A 22,340-nucleotide genomic window follows, 5' to 3' on the forward strand; every position below is an offset into this window, starting at 1 on the left:
TTGGGGATTCTTTCCATCTACTTCGACTTCCCTTAATTGTCCCTTCAACTGTTTCGCCATTTTTGTGAATTTGATTTTTAATTTGTTTGTGATTTATAGTTTTGCCAAAAATATCTCCATTTTCATTTGGAGAAGAATCTATAAACTTCGGAGAATTAGTATCTACGCAATGTACAATAGCTGGTGGTGATTTACCAGTCAATGTCACTTGGAAATTGAATAACAGAGATTTGGAACCATACCTTGAAATTGTGTTATCGCAACGTGGAAAACGTATCCATGATTTGACAATTGATGCAGTTTCAGCAAAGCATGCTGGTAACTATACATGCATTGCTGAAAATAAAGCTGGAAGGGTCAATCACACTGCTGAATTAAAAGTTGATGGTTTGTTTGTTTTTTTTTTTTTTTTTTTTTGTTTAATAAAATTAGACTCTTACGAATATGTTTGGTACCATTATTTTTTATTTATCACTCCCTTGATATCCTTCTAAATCTGTTGCATTTCTTTTATTTTACCGGTGAAAATATGAAAATGAAGTGATTGATGACATTTGGAGTTTGAGTGGCTACAAATTACAGAATTTAGAAAAAATAGTTTAGAGAATTGTGCCATACAATACATCGTTTACACAAAATTAGAAGGAAGAATGTTATTCAGCATAAAGTTCTGTTGCTGAATATGAGCTGAATTGATTTTATAAGTTCAACAATGTTATAAGGATTTAATTTATCCACTGCATGAAATCTTCCAATTCCTGGAACATGTATTTTAAAAGGAATAATTTTTATTAGTTCCACCAAAAATAGTGCCATTCGATTTGCTGATCATGCCGTCAGTTTTGCAGAAAACGTCTCAGTAAACTGTTTGATTAATTAGTTCCGAACTTAGAAATAATGACGGAGAAACGTCAACAAAGAATAAACAATCACATGATTGATGAAATTCAGGGAAAACATGCAAAATATGTATTCAAGTTTTGCTATTATTCAGATGGAATTGATAGTCAATGGCTTTCTGTAAGCTTACATATTTTTGGGAATTCTTTGAATCCACTTTGGAATAATTTAATTTTCTCTTCAACTGTTTCGCCATATTTGTAATTTGCTTTTGGTTTTGTATTTGAATTATGTATAGTTTTGCCAAAAATATCTCCATTTACATTTGGAGAAGAGTCTATAAACTACGGAGAGTTAGTATCGGTGCAATGTACAATAGCCGGTGGTGATTTACCAGTTAATGTAACTTGGAAATTGAATAACAAAGATTTGGAATCATATCTAGAAATTATATTATCGCATCGTGGAAAACGAATCCATGAGATAACAATTGATGCAGTTTCAGCAAAGCATGCTGGTAATTATACATGCATTGCTGAAAATAAAGCTGGAAGGGTCAATCACACTGCTGAATTAAAAGTTGATGGTTTGTTGTTTTTCTTTTTTTTTTCAAAAGTAAACTCTTATATTTTGTATAATTTTTTATTACTTCCCATTCCTTTAAAGTCCTTCTTTAATTCTTTGTTATATTTGTGAATTCATGAAAAATGAGTGTTTGATGACATCCGGAGTTTGAGTGGCTACAAGCTACATAATTGTGAGAAAAAGAATTGTATTCAGCATAAAGTTCGGTAGCTGAATTTGAGCTAAGTTGCTTTGGTTATATAAGCACTGCGAAGTTATAAGGATTTTTTTTTTAGTATTATTCCACTAAATTTAACCATCCAGTTTCTGATTTTTTTTAAAAAGAATAATTTTTGTTAGTCCCACCAAAAATAGCGCCCTTCGGTTTTTCTGATCATGCTGTAAATTTTGAGGAGTCTGTCTCAGTAAACTGTTTGATCTATCTTGGAGATTTACCAATGGATATTGGTTGGTTATTTAACGGACAACCAATTAATGCTTACACAGGAGTAACAATCGTAAAGGGAGGAAAGAAAATAAGTTTACTTTCTATTGATTCAGTACATGGTGGTCATGCTGGAAACTACACTTGTATTGCTAAAAACGAAGCTGATACAGCTTCTTACACAGCTGAATTAGTTGTTAATGGTATTAAAATAAATTTTCTTCTGTCATATTTAAGTTAATTCAATTTTGCTTATTCCTGCTTAAGTGCTTGCAAAATATTTACAAACATTTTGAAAATACATACAGTCATACATAACACATAACATTGAGATGAAAATTCATAATACCAAAAATATTCTTCGATTTTATGGACAGTATTTTGTTTGAGTTCGACATATAAACATACATTTAACTGCATTCAGCGTGTCCGGAAATCGCCCATTTTGATTTCTTCAGGGTCCTATTAATTTTGAAGATTCTCTATATTTAATCTTCCAGTTGGTGATTTATTTTACAAGAAATATTTTTTGTTAGTTCCACCAAAAATAGCGCCTTTTGGTTTTTCTGATCATGCCGTCAATTTTGAAGAATCCGTCTCAGTAAACTGTTTGATTTATCTTGGAGATTTGCCTATGGATATTAGTTGGTTATTTAACGGGCAACCAATTAATGCTTACACTGGAGTAACAATTGTTAAGGGAGGGAAGAAGATAAGTGTACTTTCTGTTGACTCAGTACATGGTGGTCATGCTGGAAACTACACTTGCATAGCTAAAAACGAAGCTGATACTGCTTCTTACACCGCTGAATTGGTTGTGAATGGTATTTAAATAAATTTTCTTGTGTTTATTATAAGTTCTTTCAATTTTCTTTACTCCTGCTTAAGTGCTTACAAAATATTCATACAAATTTTGAAAATACATACAGTCATACATAACACAATACATTGGGATGAAAATTCGTTATTTAAATGAAACCTCTTCAATATAATGACCAATATTACTTTTGAGTTTAACATTTAAACGTGTATTTTATTGTATTCAGCGCCACCGAAAATCGCCCATTTTGATTTTGGTCAGGATCCTATTAATTTCGAAGATTCTGTTTCTGTCAACTGTCTTATATCTTCCGGTGACCTTCCGATAGATATATTTTGGTTATTGAATGGTGAACCAGTTGATCTTTATGCTGGAATATCTGTGATGCGAACTGGAAAACGAGCAAGTGTATTAACAATTGATTCAGTTCACGGTGGACATGCGGGAAATTATACATGCAAAGCAAAAAATAAAGCTGATTCAGCTGAATATTCTGCGGCATTAATTGTTAATGGTTATTTATTTCAATATTTAAAAAAAAAAAACAAAAATTTTCATTAAATTCTTTTATTTAGTTTACACAATTGTTTTTATTTTGTCATTCCCCTCAAAGTTCCTCCAAAAATCGCTCATTTTTCGTTTGGTGATGAACCAGCTAATTTCGGAGAATCAACTAGTGTTCAATGTTTGGTTACGTCTGGTGATTTTCCTATAAAATTTCTTTGGTTACTAAATGGTCGGGCTCTTGATGAACATATGGATATATCGACGGCTAAATTTGGCAAAAGAACTTATGCACTAACGATTGATTATGTTAGAGCTAATCATGCGGGAAATTATACGTGCGTGGCATCGAATTCAGCTGCGTCAGCAAATTATACAGCTGAATTGGTCGTTAAGGGTATTTTTATTTAGCATTATTATCTTACTTTAGTTTCTAGCTTTCTAGTTGCCTAATCTAATTTTCTTTCCTATTAATTTTTGAATATTTTTTTTTAAGTCCCACCTAAAATAGCTCCCTTTGATTTTGGTGATCACGCTGTCAATTTTGAAGAATCTGTTTCGGTTAATTGTCTTATTTACCTTGGAGATCTGCCAATGGATATAGTTTGGCTTTTTAATGGACAACCAATAAATGCATACACTGGAGTGTCAATTGTAAAGGGAGGAAGAAAAGCAAGTATACTGACAATAGATTCAGTACATGGTGGTCATGCTGGAAATTATACTTGCAAAGCGAAAAATGATGCTGATTCAGCTAATTTCACAGCTGAATTAATTGTGAATGGTAGAAATCTATTAAATGAAGTTGTTTTTTCATTTATTTTATTAATTTCGTTAATCCCTGGAGTCCGCTTACAAAAAACAAAACCCACATTACAAATAAATATTACCCAAAAACATTTAACAATTTTACTTTACTTGGTTAAGTTTTGGTTAGTTTTAGTAAAATTGTGTCCATTTGTGGATTCAATCACGTTGCTGAATTCAATTTGGATTCATATTTATATTCAGCACTTTTTATTATTGTTGTTATTTCCTGATTTTTGATTCAAAACGCCCCTCTTATTTCATTCAGCACCACCACATCTAACCCCATTCAATTTTGGAGATGAGCCCGTGAATTTTGAAGATTCTGTATCAGTTAATTGCTTAATTTCATCTGGAGATTTGCCTATAGATCTTGAATGGTTATTTAATGGTCAGCCTGTAAATATATTTGCTGGAATATCTGTAATGCGTGGTGGAAAACGTACAAGTTTGTTAACTATTGATTCAGTTCATGCAGGCCACGCGGGAAACTATACATGCAAAGCAAAAAATAAAGCAGCAGCTAGTGAATATTCAGCTGAATTGATAGTCAATGGTTAATAAATACTTAATAAATACCTTTAGCTTTCATTTTAACAGTTATTTTAGTTAATTTTTTATGTTCTTCCCTTCCTAAGAAATAATTCCTTTTTATAAAGACATCTAGCATTGGAAGTTACATCTTTTTAAAGTCGCATTTTTTCAATGTGGGAATCATAAATTTATTATAAATCGGGGAATTTTGTCTTAATTATAGTAAAATTAATTGTCTGAGAACTATAACAAACATATATTTATTCTACTCAGTACCACCAAATATTGTACCTTTTACATTCGGAGATGAGCCTGCAAATTTTGAAGATTCAGTTTCGGTAACTTGTTTAATATCGTCTGGAGACCAACCAATTGATATTGAATGGCTTTTTAATGATTACCCTATCAACTCATATTCGGGTGTTACTGTTGTCAAAGGAGGCAAACGTACTAGTATTTTAACAATCGATAATGTTCATGCACGACATGTTGGAAATTATACATGCAAAGCTAAGAATTTGGCTGATTCAGCAATGCAGTCGGCACAACTTATTGTTAATGGTTTGATAAGCTTTTCTCGAGTATTATTTTTTTTTTCAGATTCTTATTTTGATCTTTCGCACAGTCCTTATTTGACCTTTTATTTTAAATTTCCTTAATGATGAAAACACTTGACCTAATAAAAGTTCCGCTGAATTGATCATTTCACTATTCAGCTAAGATGCTTTCATTAAGAATAGGTTTTTTTTCATATTTATACTATTGAAGGAATTATTGAACGTTAAATATGTATTTAGAGTCCGAACTTTTTTATTTCCATTCATATGAAAACCTTAATTAAAAACTATTGAGTCAGTTCATAGCGTATGTAAAATATGCGCTGAATTGATTTCATATGTTATTCAGCACATGTTTTTTCATTTCATAACATTTATTTTGACTTAATACTGTAACGAAATATATATTTTTTTCTTTCTGTTTGACACATTGCCCATAATATCCAATACCTTCTTACAGTTTCGCCAAAAATAACTCATTTCGATTTTGGCGATGAGACTGCAAATTTTGGAGATTCCGTTTCTGTAAACTGCCTTGTAACCAGTGGTGATCTACCACTTGACATTGAATGGCTTTTCAATGATTATCCAATAAATTCATATTCTGGTGTATCTACTTCGAAAATGGGAAAACGTTTGAGCGTGCTAATGATTGATTCTGTGCATGCTGAACACGTTGGAAATTATACGTGCAAAGCTAAAAACCATGCTGCATCTGTTAACTATACAGCTCAATTGTTAATTAATGGTATTAAATTGAGACCAATTAAAAAATACAAAATTGTTTTAATCTTGATTTCGATTTGATTTACTTATTTATTTATTTTTTTTCATCGATCCGATACATAAATTAATATCATAAAATTCCTGAAAAGCTGCATGATATTGCTTATAAAAATGCTTTTTCGCTTAAAACTGCGCTCTGGACAGTTAAATTGTGACGCTTTTGCTTATGTAAAACTTAAATTGTTATACTTGTAAAAATGTAAGTTATTTTGTATGTCAGTGCTTACGTTTTCAGCTTTCGTATTTTTAAGATAAGTTTCAGAATAAAAGGAAGGGGCTAGTTTACAACTTGTAATAGAAATTTAATTGCAGGTTCTTGTCCTTGAAAAACTGTTCCGATCTTTTAGTTTGAATTTTTTGTGTAGTACCACACAAACTTTTAATCGTTTGCTACAATTGTAAGCAACGATCTAGGCTATTCAGCACATTTTACACAAAGCTGATTATTATGTTATCTACGTTTATTTTATTATTATTTTTTTTTTTTTTTCAAAAAAATGTTTGCTCACATTCAATTCAGCTCCACCAAAAGTAGCAGCATTCGATTTTGGCGATGAACCAGCTAGCTTTGAAGATACGGTTTCTGTTAATTGTATCATTTCATCGGGTGATATGCCAATCGATATTGAATGGCTGCTGAATAATGCAACCATGAGTTCATTTCATGCTGGAGTAACAATTCTCAAAAGTGGAAAACGTGCAAGTGTACTGACTATTGATTCAGTAAATGCCGGACACGTGGGGAATTATACGTGTCGAGCACGCAATTCAGCTGGTGTTGCTTCACATACAGCTGTCTTAATTGTTAATGGTATTTTCTCTGGTTAAATACTTAAAACTTTTATTTTTATCATTTCAATTCAAGTTATATTTTTATTCTTAATAATTCCCTCCAGTTCCTCCCAAAATCACACCATTCTTCTTCGGAGATGAACCAGCCAATTTTGGAGACTCTGTTACAGTTCAATGTACAATTTCAAAGGGAGATCTTCCCGTTGATATTATGTGGTTATTTAACGATTATCCGCTGAATACGTATTCTGGGATAACAACATCGAAAATTGGCAAGAAAGTCAGCGTGCTTACAATTGATTCGGTTAATGGAAATAATGCTGGCAATTATACATGCAAAGCCAAAAATCAAGCTGAATTCAGCCAATACACTGCTGAATTAATTGTCAATGGTTATTTGTTTTGAATATTGACTAAAATTTTGTTTAGATAGAGTTTGTTTTATTGTTGTTTGATTCTTTCTTTTTTTTTCACACACACCTCCCATATCCGCAGTTCCGCCACAAATTTCACCATTTTCGTCTGGCAATCAACAAGTCCATCTTGGACAGTATATAACCTATCAGTGTACAATCACTGAAGGTGATTTGCCGCTGAATATCCTTTGGACATTTAATATGCAACCAGTTGTTTCATCTGAAGATATGGATATTGTTGTTTCCAAACTTGGAAGACGTAGTAGTGTGCTTACAATTGAAAGCGTAACCGATCGACAAGCTGGCAATTATACTTGTCAGGGTTCAAATAAAGCTGGCAAAGCTAGTTACACAACACAATTGAAAGTTATAGGTTATAATAAGTTTTTGTTACTTCCTTTTTATTGATGTCTTTTTTTGTTTGCTTTTCTTGTTTTTTTTTTTTTGGTTCTTTTGTTCACATCCAGTCCTACCTCGAATAATCCCATTTGCATTTGAAAAAGGACCAGCTCAAACTGGTCAATATTTAACACTACAATGCTCTGTTCCGGACGGTGATTTACCTCTTCTTATTCGATGGACTTTAAACGATCAGCAAGTTAGTGAGAATTTAGGTATAACAACGATAAAAGCTGGACAAAGGAGTAGTTTGCTGACAATCGATTCGGTAGATGATCATCATGCGGGAAATTTCACTTGCCATGCAAAAAATCGCGCTGGAAAACAAACATTTACAACTGAATTAAGCGTTTATGGTTAGAGAAGCAGTAGTTTGTTAGTTAGATTGCTTGACTAATGCTAAAGTAGTTTGCTTACTAATTTTCTTTTTTTTTCTTTTTCCAAACAAAAAAAAAACTATTTTTCTTCTTCCTGAGATGAAAGTTAAAATTAGTGGCTTGTGAGTATTGAAATCATTAAATGCATGAAAAAAGCAAAAGCAAGCAAAAAAAGCTTAGCAGGCGAATCGCATGAAAATGCACAATAACATCAACAAAATTGCACAAAACACTTGACACATTATATCTCGGACAGTTCTAAATACGTTTTTTATAAATAGCAGTTCCAATGATGCAAAAATATATACGCGCTTAAAAAATTCCATGGGTATTTTAGTCATCAACTTTTTCTTCTCATATTAGAAAAAAATTAAAAATTCTTCTCAAGAAACCTTGGAAATTTAATTTAATTCAGCGGAATGTTTATGTTCGAAATCACAAAACTTAAAAATTTTTTTAATGTTTCAAGGACTTGAAAGACCGTAAGGCCATTCTAAGTTTTTTTCAATGGGCTTATAAATTTTTAATAATTTTCACTTATTCAGCGGATTTAAAACAACATACAATTTTACAGTTTCAAAACATCAATGGCTTTTACAGACAACGAATTTATTTATTTTGGACGAGTATAAGTTTTGCTTAAAAAAAAGCTTAAATGCTTATATTCAGCAGTATAAGGGTGTTAAATGCTTCCTTAAATAGAAAAAAAGGTCTTGTAAGCTACAAAATGTATGTGCTTACAAAATTTTAGCAGGTAATAGACAACATTTGGCGGAAAAGAATAAAAAATACAACATGCTTTTTAATATGTTGTTCAACATAGATACTTGATAATTTTTACTGATTGTTCATATTAAGCAGAGTTTGCAAAAGTAAATTTTACACAATGGTACTCCTGAAATGATAAGAACATACACATTTTTCGCTTCTTCAGTCTTTTTTTGTTGTAATTTTGTTCTAATTTTTCATATTCAGCGGAGCTAATGGGCAACAAATTTGAAATGATGTTTGTTGAAATATATTAAGCATTTGTAAGCTACAAAATAAATGTGCTTACAATATCTTATAAAATGCGTTTACCTTCGACGATTGCTCTATTAAATTTCGTATATCGTTTATATTCAGCTAGTTTAGGGGCCCCAATGTTTTAGATAAAAAAGTTTAATAAGACGATAATTAACACGACTTATTTTACAGCGTGCTTACAACATCTGCTCCCTTTTTCAGATATTTTTCACTGGTTCTTTTTTCCATATTCAGCGAAGATTTATTAAACTGACAATAAACATAAAAAATATATTCTACAAACTACAAATAAATTTGTTATACATACAATCGTTGCTGACAAAACTGTGCTCAAAAATTTCTAGTTTTACCAAAAATTGCACCATTCTCTCCCGGTGCTGATGCATTTTTCCCCGGTGACTATTTTACTCTACAATGTTCGATAATTCATGGTGATCATCCTTTAATGATCTATTGGTTCTACAATGACATCAGATTAACAGAAAGTAATTCCGAAGCAATGGGTATAACAATTGCTAAAATGGGTTCCCGAAGCAGTGTGCTTACAATTGAATCCGTACAAGGATCACATGCTGGCAATTATACGTGTTATGGAAAAAATGCCGCTGGCATTTCAAGCTATGCAGCTCAACTTGTGGTTAATGGTAGCGTGGACATGAAAGCCCCAGTTTATATTATTTTTTTTTAGTTTTAAGTTTAAAATTTTCATTACTTTTTTCATTTTGCATTTTTTTTTTTAATATTCTCCTCTATAATCCTCTATTTTCCCATCCTTATTTGAATGCTCATCTATAGTTCCACCTAAACTTGCTCCCCTACCAACTAATGCCGCCGATGAGCCACTCTTTGTTGGGGATTATTTTCAATTGACCTGTGCCGTAGTTCATGGTGATTTTCCATACAATATAACTTGGTATTACAACGATCAACTGGCCCAAAATGTAAATGGCATTCAAATTTTAATGCATGGTAAACGGAGCAGCTCGCTGAATATCGAAAGTGTTCATGGACATCATGCGGGAAATTATACTTGTGTGGGGGCAAATAGTGCCGGTGAAGCTGAAGTCTCAACAACACTTTCTGTCAAGGGTTGGTTCGAATATAGAAATAAAAATAAAAAAAAAAAACAAAATTGTATTCAAAATTAAGTTGCTTTTGTTTAGATTTTAATTAAGAGTAATTCTAAAATTCCCTGATTTATTTTTTTAAATATTGCTGGTGCATTGGGAACTCGTACCTTACTACCTTAAAACCTAACACATCACGATTACAACTTGTATCAAATCACTCTATTAACAACAATAATACGTTTGGCTTATAACATTTTTTCTTTATTATTTTTGTTTGTGCTGTCCCATGTATAAAAAGAATTACCACAAATTGATCAATTTCACTTCAATGCAAATGGTGTCAATGGCGGCCAATCGGTGAGGGTAATGTGTATGGTTACATCCGGTGATTTGCCAATCGATTTATATTGGCTTAAAGACAATCAACCATTACTTCGATCGATTTATCATAAAATCGATGAGTATACACTGATGTTGTCGATTAGGCAAACTACAATTAGTGATTCGGGGAATTATACATGTGTAGCAAAGAATTCTGCCGGAGAAAGCCGAAAGACTGCTGCCTTGAAAGTGAAGGGTGGGCTTGTTTGAAAATCATATCTTTTCTATTTAATCTTTGTAGAATAGGAACAAAATTCTGTTTGAAAAGTTGTTTTTTTTTAGTAGAAAAACCTTATTCAGCACTATTGTTTCTAAAATTTATTTTGTAAGCGCAAAGTAAATTAAGATTTTAAGACATTTTTCTGCTAAAAAAATAACAATTTCTTAACAGACTTTATGATTTATATAAATAAATTTTAGTTTATTCATAAAAAAGTTTTTTTTCCTCGGTTTTTTTGTTTGTTTAAAGAAATTCCCACCTTGGCTCCACTTTCACTATCTGCTGATGTAAGTAACGAAGGTGATTACGTACAATTGACTTGCATTGTAAGCAAAGGCGATTTACCATTAACCTTCGAGTGGTATTTAAATGGAAAAATTATAACATCATCGATGGCAACACTGATGAGTGTTGGTCGTCAGACAAGTTTGTTGATAATTCAGCAAGTTGCATCAATTCATGCTGGGAAATATATGTGTATAGCAACAAATGCTGCTGGAAATGCAAGTCAAACAGCTATTCTCACTGTGAAGGGTACTTGATTCTTGATTCAAATAAATCAGCTATTCCTTTTTTTATTTATATGTATATTTCTTTCGATCTGCTTAGAACTTTTGCTGAATTCCTAATTTCTAATATTCTGATCCATTTAAAGGTAAAAAATAGTTTTTTTTTGTTCATATTCGATACTATTCTTTGTTTGCTGAGTTAATAAATAATGATAAATTATAATTCAGCGGGGATTTTTTTTCAGTTTAAATTGCTTAATTTTGTATGCTAATGAGGCAGCTCTACTCACTTATGCAGCATTCAACATTCACAAAATGCAGTGAATCCTAACATTGTACATAAATATAAATATAAGAATTTTTTGTTTATATGATTTCCTTGTTTTTTTTTTTCGTTGTTTTAAAACTGATGACTATTCGTAATGAATATAATAAAAAAGACAATCATCTGCTATGGCATTATCATCAAATCAAAAAACCTTAACCAAACTAAAGTGATTGAACAAAATTTGAGATTTTATTTTTAATTATTTTCGATTCTTAAGAAATAAATGTGTGAAAATGGCGAAACAGCGGAACTCCCATACAAATAACCTTAGACAAAATAAAAATTAGCACTCCACACTCTCTCATCATCAAAACACCTCTTTCATTCCACCATAAACAAAAGAAACAACAAAAAAAAAATAAAATGCACACATCTTTGCACTAATTGGCAAATAAATAATTCACATACCACCAAACACTAAAAACAGCATTTTCTGCTTTGTTATAATTTAATTTGCAATTTGTGCGCATATATAAAAATTTAACAAAAAAAAATTAAAAACTGTGTTTATCAAACACACACAATATAAATGTATATTGATTGTGTCGTGCATTCAAATAAATCATAAATATTCACAAGACAATATTCGCAAAATATAAAAAAAACCAAACAGCAAAATACTCCCAAAAAAAAAAAAAAAAAAACACAGTAATCCTTCCACATCCTTCTCAGCTCTCATCCTATGTCAAAGCTTCCAACTTCCTTATCCATCCTCTATTGCCTTCAATCATCCTTCACTTTCATTTATGACTTAGTTCTGATCGAAGAATAAAAATTGAGAATTGATTGAAAAGAATTTGAAATATTTTTCTATCAATTTTCACTTCGAGTGCATGCTTGTTTTTTTATTTTGCTTCAGCTCTGTTTTTTTTAATTTTTATAATCCTTTTATGTTGTCCAATTTTTTTAATTTAATTTATTTACTAGCTAGTTTTAAGTTGTAATCATAGTTATTATTATTTGATAGCAAGTAAGAAAGTCTACACAATTATTGAAGAAGTAATAGCAAACAAATGATCGTAAAAAGACATTCATTTGTTTTATTTATATTATCTGCGAGCTGCGACTGTTAATATTTGTTTATCATTGTGCTTTTTACTAAATAATTAATATGGTTTCGATATTTAGACCTATTTAAACCCAAAATTTTATCCCATATATGTAAAAAAAAATAAACAAGTCTCATCATAGATTTTATGAAACAAAAGAGCTGGGGTTCGAACTTGTTAAATTATCTAGGCCAGTTTCCTCATTTACTACTTGTAAAATTATGTGAAATGGAGGATAATTAAAGAAGTAAATACAGTTTTATGCTATACAATAAAAAAAAACCGAACAATTACATTCCTTAAAAATAATCAATTAAACGAAAATGCCACTTTGGTCACATTTTTCCTGTATTTTTGGTTATTTTGTATCAGTTAGGTATTATGAACATTTTCTCGTATATGAATTGGAAAGTTTTATTATTTTAGACCTCTAATAAAACCAAGCTGTGTTCTAATGTCTCAAGATTGGTGTATTTTTTAGTTACAAATTAAAGAAAAAGAAATTAAACTGTGTCAATAAGTTAAAAGAGCTTAAGTCAATTTTTATCATTTTTCAGTATAAGCAAATGAAATTTGTGGACATGATTTTGTTGTACCTTTTTTGTGATTACTTTTAAACTGTTGCCGCTAGACTAATAATTTTTTTTTTAGGATACAGGCTTGTTATACCCTTAATTTTCATATTTATATTTTTTCTTGAAAACGTTCGGGACAACCGTTACAATTGAAAAAATATATTACTTTGACTTAAGTATACAATTTGGCGGACATTTCAAGGAACAAAACAGCTTATGTTACTTAAGTTGTTTTGCAAAATTGGTTTTGGTTCAAAATGCAATTTTTTAAAATGGCTTAAGTCGACATAAGAACACAAATGGTTCACTCGACCACATGTTTAAAATAGCTTATGTTGACCTAAGCGTTGAATATATTTGAATTCAAATTGTAATAAAAGCTTATGTCACGACTTAAGCTGATTTAAAAAAATGTATTTTTTTTAAGATTTGGACGATTTTATTTTAACATATACATAAGCTATTATGCAAATGCAGTTTTTGTCCAAAAAGACTTAAGCTACTATGATTTTTTTTAAATTTAACGGTTTATATTTTGCGTAGAGAAATGAGACCCAGACTAAAACAAAGCTGAACAAAAGGTGAACATGTTAAGCAAATAAAATCGATTTTCACTTATGTCGACATAAGCCCTTTTAACTTATTACCACAGAAATATTCAAGGGAAAATTCTCTCGTATTTTTTTAGAACAAAATAACAAAATAGAAACTCATTTTCTTGGAAAAATATTTTTTATCATTTTGATGTGGCAACGACTTATAAATCGATGATAACCGGCTGCATCCACGAAAAAAGGTGGCAAATTTTTCCCGTTCCAACTGAGGTTGTTAGCAGTGTTGTATGGTTTGCATTTTAAAATTAAAATTAAACTCTCTACTATAGTTTATTTAAAAGGTTATATGTTATATCTTAAACGTAACTACAAAGAAGGAGAAAATTCCATTATTAATAGGGTAAATAGAGGTAAAATGAGTTGGTTAACAAAAATATTTTCTAAACGGTGAGTTGTTGAGAGTTGATTTTTTTTTTAATTGATAAATAAATTTGTTACGAGAAGGGCATAGTAAGGTGTTGAAAAAAATCTTTAAAGTTTCAAAACGGTTTTCTGAAACAAACGCCTTAAGTAAGCCTTCGAAGAAGTGATTATTATGCGTAGAGAAAATATCTTACAATGATATGAAAAGTTAATAAAAAAAACAATTGATGTCTAATACCGATTTTTTTCTAAAGCACTAGATTTCGAAATATGATTTCTTGAAAACACCTATTTTTAAGTGTTTTTCTCAGTGCTTTTTTTTTTGTTTTTAAGAATTTTCCAAAGCATCAACAAATATCGATATTAAAGGTCTTACGAAAAAAAAATGATATTTGAGTGAACAACGGGAACAAAGTTTTTTCTGTCTCAAATTTTTGGACCTTTTCAATCTTTTATTATTAATATCTTTTTGATAGATGGATAAATGAAATTTATAGGCGTATAGATCATTTTTATACTCAGAATTCAGAGACAACGGTAAAAGAATTATCTTTTGTAAGACACTTGATGTCTTTTTACCTAGAGGACTTAGAAATTTGATTTAACTTTATTTCGCATTTTGATAAAAAATATAGCACTCAAAAAGTCAAACATTACCGCAAAATGCTTGCCGACAGCAATTAATTTTAATTTTTTAATTTTAATTTCGACATGGCTGGCTTTAAGAAATCGTATTTTTTTTTTTTGTAGGTGTCGCACATTTATGATTAAGGCATACAATTAAGGGTGAACAAAATTAATTTTCTAGTAACGGGAAATGCAAGGATTTTTTTTTTTAAATTATGGTAAAAATTATTAGTTGAAATTTTTGTAGCTGAAATAATTATTTAAAAACTTGTAGGACAAAATATTGTACGGAGGATTATTTTTCTTTTTTGCTTTTTTTCATGAAAAATTAGTGATTTTAAAATATCATTACTGTTCTTCTTAAAGAGTATTTTCGTACTTGAAAAATTTTACGAGTATTCCTTAGAAAAAATATTAGGCTTTAAGACGGTATAATTTCTTATGAACTTTTGATATAAAATATTTGACAAAATAATATAGGAAAAAAAGTATTTATTTCGTTTTTTTTTTTTGTAAAATATGAATTTTCCCTTTTTTTCTGCTAAACGTAAAGACATAAATAACGTCTTTACATTAAACTTAAATATTTACTATACGATGGTATTATTATCTTATAAATTTTTTTAACAAGAACGTTCACAAAAAATTAATTTTAAAATAATATTTTTTTTATCTAAAGCACACAACCTGTTTTCTTATAGTCGGAGAGGCGACCGTCGAGTTACTTAGCTCATAAGGTTAGAGGTTAAAATTGGTGTCAAATGAAAGATAAATTGATACTGAAAATAAAAAAATAGGGTTGCCACTTCTAAAATGGGAACTTCCATGTGGCAACCCTATTTGAAAGGAAAAATTGTCACATAACTAATACATTCATATCTTTGTTATTTGGCCAGATAAAAGTTTTTTTTTAAATGCCAAACGAAAGTCAAAATATTAAAAAAAAATAATAAAATAATATAAAGAACGTAACCCTACAAATGTGGCAACCCCATTCAAATGAATACAACACTGACAAAAATCTTCTTTGCAGAAAACAGTATAACTTTTTATGCACTAGAAAGCTAAACTATACGCCATATTTTAGATAATACTCCCTTCTATCTAAAAAATGTCGGGTGCCACCTCGCAAATGCAGACAAGTACTCGGCAACCCTACTCAAATGCTAAAAAACCCAAAAATCACTTGTTTTTTGGCCAAAGTGTATAATATTTGACCGAGTTAAAGGCTGTAAAATACATCATGTTTAGCTAAGACTCTCTTCTATCTAAAAAATGTCGGGTGCCACCCCGCAAATGTAGACAAGTACTCGGCAACCCTACTCAAATGCTAAAAAACCCAAAAATCACTTGTTTTTTGGCCAAAGTGTATAATATTGGCTAGAGTTAAAGGCTATAAAATACATCCTGTATAGCTTAGACTCTCTTCTATCTAAAAAATGTCGGGTGCCACCCCGCAAATGTAGACAAGTACTCGGCAACCCTACTCAAATGCTAAAAAACCCAAAAATCACTTGTTTTTTGGGCAAAGTGTATAATATTTGATCGAGTTAAAGGCTGTAAAATACATTATGTTTAGCTTAGACTCTCTTCTATCTAAAAAATGTCGGGTGCCATCCCGCAAATGTAGACAAGTACTCGGCAACCCTACTCAAATGCTAAAAAACCCAAAAATCACTTGTTTTTTGGGCAAAGTGTATAATATTTGATCGAGTTAAAGACTATAAAATACATCACGTTTAGCTAAGACTCCCTTCTATCTAAAAAATGTCGGGTGCCACCTCGCAAATGCAGACAAGTACTCGGCAACCCTACTCAAATGCTAAAAAACCCAAAAATCACTTGTTTTTTGGGCAAAGTGTATAATATTTGATCGAGTTAAAGGCTGTAAAATACATTATGTTTAGCTTAGACTCTCTTCTATCTAAAAAATGTCGGGTGCCACCCCACAAATGCAGACAAGTACTCGGCAACCCGAGTACTTGTCTGCATTTGCGGGGAGGCACCCGACATTTTTTAGATAGAAGAGAGTCTTAGCTAAACATGATGTATTTTACAGCCTTTAACTCGATCAAATATTATACACTTTGGCCAAAAAACAAGTGGTTTCTGCGTTTTTTAGCATTTGAGTAGGGTTGCCGAGTACTTGTCTACATTTGCGGGGTGGCACCCGACATTTTTTAGATAGAAGAGAGTCTAAGCTATACAGGATGTATTTTATAGCCTTTAACTCTATCCAATATTATACACTTTGGCCAAAAAACAAGTGATTTTTGGGTTTTTTAGCATTTGAGTAGGGTTGCCGAGTACTTGTATACATTTGCGGGGTGGCACCCGACATTTTTTAGATAGAAGAGAGTCTAAGCTAAACATGATGTATTTTACAGCCTTTAACTCGATCAAATATTATACACTTTGGCCAAAAAACAAGTGATTTTTGGGTTTTTTAGCATTTGAGTAGGGTTGCCGAGTACTTGTCTACATTTGCGGGGTGGCACCCGACATTTTTTAGATAGAAGAGAGTCTAAGCTAAACATAATGTATTTTACAGCCTTTAACTCGATCAAATATTATACACTTTGGCCAAAAAACAAGTGATTTTTGCGTTTTTTAGCATTTGAGTAGGGTTGCCGAGTACTTGTCTGCATTTGCGAGGTGGCACCCGACATTTTTTAGATAGAAGAGAGTCTAAGCTATACAGGATGTATTTTATAGCCTTTAACTCGATCAAATATTATACACTTTGGCCAAAAAACAAGTGGTTTCTGCGTTTTTTAGCATTTGAGTAGGGTTGCCGAGTACTTGTCTACATTTGCGGGCTGGCACCCGACATTTTTTAGATAGAAGAGAGTCTAAGCTATACAGGATGTATTTTATAGCCTTTAACTCGATCAAATATTATACACTTTGCCCAAAAAACAAGTGATTTTTGGGTTTTTTAGCATTTGAGTAGGGTTGCCGAGTACTTGTCTACATTTGCGGGGTGGCACCCGACATTTTTTAGATAGAAGAGAGTCTAAGCTAAACATAATGTATTTTACAGCCTTTAACTCGATCAAATATTATACACTTTGGCCAAAAAACAAGTGATTTTTGCGTTTTTTAGCATTTGAGTAGGGTTGCCGAGTACTTGTCTGCATTTGCGAGGTGGCACCCGACATTTTTTAAATAGAAGGGAGTATTATCTAAAATATAGTGTTTAGTTTAGCTTTCTAGTGCATAAAAAGTTATACTGTTTTGTTCAAAGAAGATTTTTGTCAGTGTTGTTTTCATTTGGATGGGGTTGCCACATTTGTAGGGTCACGTCCTTTATATTATTTTATTATTTTTTTTTTATTATTTTGGCTTTCGTTTGGCTTTTCAAATTTTTTTTTATCTGGCCAAACAACAAAGATATGAATGTATTAGTTATGTGACAATTTTTCCTTTCAAATAGGGTTGCCACATGGAAGTTCCCATTTTAGAAGTGGCAACCCTATTTTTTTATTTTAAGTATCAATTTATCTTTCATTTGACACTAATTTTAACCTCTAACCTTATAAGCTAAGTAACTCGACGGTCGCCGCTTGGACTATTATAATCACAAAAAATTATTGTTCGTAAACCGCCTTTACAGACAACCCCTTTTTTAATTTTTTTTTATTTTCATATTTTCCTATGTAAATTTTACAAATTTTTATATAAAAAGTCTTACAAATCCTATCAATTTGAATTCTAAGAACGAGTTCGTCCGAACAATTTGTTTCAAACTAAACTAAACTAAACAAGCCAATGAGTTAGCCGATTTCCATGAAACGTTTAGGTTACCGTAGTATAACTTGTCGATCTTTTCACAGATTTGTAAATTTTAAGATTACACTGGTCGGCAGCGAAAATAGAGCTCGAACCATACCATACTTTTCTAAAGAATTTTTGTGTGCTGATGCCGAATCCGAAGTCCAAATTTCACTGGCACGTCACGCTTTTGGAATATTTGAATATTTTAACAGGTCGAAATGCCTACCAGTGTTATTAACAGTGTTATTAACATTTCTTAGAAATTCTTAAAATTGTCAAATTACAATTATTTCCTAACCTTTTTTTTACCATAAATAAGCTTAAAAATTATATGTAGCTACTTTTACAATAAGAGCAAACTTTGAAAAAAAAAATTCTACCTGCACAAACAGATTGTCTCACAGTAACCCTTACAAACAAACACCATCTTGGTCATAAAACTTTTAACTGGCTATATTTTTTTTTCACCAAAAGCTAGTTGGTTCTACATTCACCAATTTCCAGTTCTTATTCGATAATGACCACAAAAAAATAACAGAGTTAAGCTTATTAAAATGATCAGAACAGATTTGAACAATGATAAACAAAATATTAACTTTATTTAATTTTTATAGAGAAAAGTAATTTGTACACATAAACAAAAAATTTAAACAAATTGTATCTAATCAGTAAGTAGAACATCAATTATTTAATTAAAAGTAAAAAAAAAGTAAAAAAAAAAACTCTTCAATATTGTTGTAGAAATATCGCTGAAATGGTTTTAAAAATAAAGTTTTAAAATAGTTAAACATTTTTTCTGTAAATATGTAAGATTTTTTTTACAAAATTATTTAAATACTAAACTATACTTCACAAATAAAAATAATAAAACAAAAACCATTTCAAATGATAAAGTCCGTGCCGTCCGCTTGAAAGAAGTTTACTTCTATTCCGCATGCATAATTACTTAGAACAAAACTTAAAACCGTTTTTCAAAAAAAATCTAATGTATCATTTTTATCATCCCACCATCTCAAACAACAATACAGTACCACCAAGATGGATTCTCGAACCAACTGACAAAGCCTTTGCCCAAGGATCAGACGCTAAAGTTGAATGCAAAGCTGATGGCTTCCCAAAACCATCTGTAACATGGAAACGAGCTGTCGGTGAGTAAAAAGTTTCCAAATTCTTCATAAAAGAGATTGTTAACCAACTTTTTGTTTAAGGTGATACCCCCGGAGAATACAAAGACCTCAAAAAGAACGATAATATTCGCGTAGAAGAAGGCACCCTCCTCATTGATAACATTCAAAAGAACAACGAAGGCTACTACCTCTGCGAAGCTATCAACGGAATCGGATCAGGACTTTCTGCTGTCATCATGATCAGTGTTCAAGCCCCACCAGAATTCACAGAAAAACTGCGCAATCAAACTGCCCGACGAGGAGAACCAGCTGTATTACAATGCGAAGCCAAGGGAGAGAAACCAATTGGAATCTTATGGAACATGAACAACATGCGATTGGACCCCAAGACCGACAACCGATACACAATTCGCGAAGAAATCCTATCTACCGGTGTTATGTCAAGCCTTTCTATCAAACGTACTGAACGATCAGATTCTGCTCTCTTCACATGTGTCGCAACAAATGCCTTTGGAAGCGATGACGCTAGCATAAATATGATTATCCAAGAAGTTCCTGAAATGCCATATGCCTTGAAAGTTCTCGACAAATCTGGACGTTCTGTACAATTGAGCTGGGCCCAACCCTACGATGGTAATTCACCACTTAACCGATACATCATTGAATTCAAACGATCACGTGCATCATGGGATGAAATCGATCGAGTCATGGTACCTGGACACACCACCGAAGCACAAGTACAAAAACTTAGCCCTGCCACAACTTATAATATTCGAATTGTTGCTGAAAATGCCATTGGAACATCACAATCTAGCGAAGCTGTTACAATTATCACTGCCGAAGAAGCACCATCTGGCAAGCCAGCAAATATCAAAGTTGAACCAGTTAATCAGACAACATTGCGTGTGACATGGAAGCCACCAGCACGTAACGAATGGAATGGAGAAATTTTGGGATATTATGTTGGTTATAAACTATCGAATACTAATAGCTCATATGTTTTCGAGACTGTTAACTTTTTGACTGAAGAAGGCAAGGAACATAGCTTGGAGTTGAATAATTTGAGGGTTTACACTCAATACTCGGTTGTAATTCAGGCATTTAATAAAATTGGAGCGGGACCAATGAGCGATGAAGAGAAACAATTCACTGCCGAAGGCACACCAAGCCAACCACCTAGCGATACTGCCTGCACAACATTGACATCACAAACAATTCGCGTTTCATGGGTTAGTCCACCATTGGAATCGGCAAATGGAGTTATTAAGACATATAAGGTTGTGTATGCACCAAGCGATTTGTGGTATGGTGAGTATTGACAATTTTAATAATTATGAAATTGATAAATTTTTGAGAGTTCGTAGGAGGTTTTTGAAATAAAATAAATTTGTAAGCGCGTTGTTTTTATTGAAGATAATAGTATTAAATTCATAATTGCTAGATTTTGAGTTCAATCGCATTCAAATCTAAAAAGTTTTGTATATCTTACTGAAGAATATTGCAAAAATGTTGCAAGCAGTATCATATTTTCATAGTTTAAAGAAACTAGTTATTAATTTATGAATTTAGGTAAAAAAGTTTTTTTTTTCTCATGAAGGTTCTTATCAGAATTTCTAAATGTTATAAGAATTTGTAAGCACGTTGTTTTTATGCAACATAATAATGTTACAAACAAGATTGATATGATATGATTTGAGTGGAATGCTCAGAAATTTGTAGAATATCTTGTAAGCACTGTGATACCTATTAAAAAAAAAATGTAAAGATCTAACAAATTTTTTAATTTTTAGAATTCAGCTTAACATAGTTTATTTTTTACGAAGTTTCTTATCAGAATTCTAAATGTTATTGCAATTTGTAAGCACGTTGTTTTTATGGAAGATAAAAATGACAATTTGCTATTAATTATATCAAATTTGATTCCCGTCAATTTTAAATAGTTTTTTTTAATAATAAGGTCATTGATCACAATTTTTCAATTTCGTAAGCAGTATCATATTTTTGAAAAGGTATTTCATTTTCTATAGAAACCAATTATACATTTTTGAGTTCGGCTACACAAATTTTATTTTTTTGTAAAAGTTTCTTATCACAACTTTTTAATTGTATTACAATTTGTAAGCACGTTATTTTTATGGAAGATAATTATGTCAATTCACTTTTAACTATATTCAAATTCAATTCCACCTAAATTAAACTATAAGCAAACTAGTGACAATTTTGTAAGCGGTTTTCTCTTTATATGAGCTTCCTAAAAGGCAAATTAACCGTTATTTTTTGTGTTCAGCAAATTGACATAGCTTTTGATTGATGTCAAACCGACCAAATTTAAGCCGGTGTTAAAGTTGTAAGCATATTGTTCTCTCAGAAGTTAGTTCCCATTCTTAGATTCACAGCTGAAGAAATTTTGTAAGCACGGTTTCCTTATGGAAGGTATTATATTAACAAAGAAACTTATGTTCCCAGTCCAAATCAGAAATTATTATACAGAATTTATAAACTTGAATAGAAATGAAAGAAAACTATAAGTATTTACTTCTATAATCACATTTGATTTTTTTTTTAACAAATTATTAACCGTGAATATTTGTATTCAGCTCATTAATATTATTCAGCTCATATTAAAAACATATCGCAGGTTAGTGAGAACAAAATTTGTAAGCACGTTGTTTTCATGAAAGACAGCATACTTTAAAATAAAATACTCAAAAACTCGTAACGTTTTATATAAAAATAGAGCTTCAATTAAACTTAAACTTCATATATTTTCAAGTAATTTGCAAACTTGTAAGATATTTCCACGAACTTTCATTATTTTTTTTTTCAACTCCTA

At 31.3% G+C, this 22,340-nt stretch overlaps 1 protein-coding gene across 25 annotated transcripts in view; it reads left to right on the forward strand.

Moving 5' to 3' along the window:
- Positions 1–22,340, forward strand: part of LOC129919740 (cell adhesion molecule Dscam2) — a 197,598-nt gene that overhangs the window by 147,450 nt on the left and 27,808 nt on the right. For 17 of the 25 annotated variants that reach the window (XM_056000728.1, XM_056000730.1, XM_056000736.1 and 14 more), the window contains 2 exons: positions 19,409–19,528; positions 19,589–20,815. In XM_056000728.1, coding sequence (XP_055856703.1) covers positions 19,409–19,528; positions 19,589–20,815 — 1,347 coding nt within the window. Of the gene's footprint in view, positions 1–3,669; positions 3,958–5,531; positions 5,820–7,532; positions 7,821–9,662; positions 9,957–19,408; positions 19,529–19,588; positions 20,816–22,340 lie in introns of all 25 variants that reach the window. The other 8 variants (XM_056000746.1, XM_056000738.1, XM_056000747.1 and 5 more) reach the window with 4 other exon arrangements.

The sequence above is a fragment of the Episyrphus balteatus genome, chromosome 4 (assembly GCF_945859705.1).
Source record: "Episyrphus balteatus chromosome 4, idEpiBalt1.1, whole genome shotgun sequence".
In the NCBI taxonomy this organism is placed as follows: domain Eukaryota; kingdom Metazoa; phylum Arthropoda; class Insecta; order Diptera; family Syrphidae; genus Episyrphus; species Episyrphus balteatus.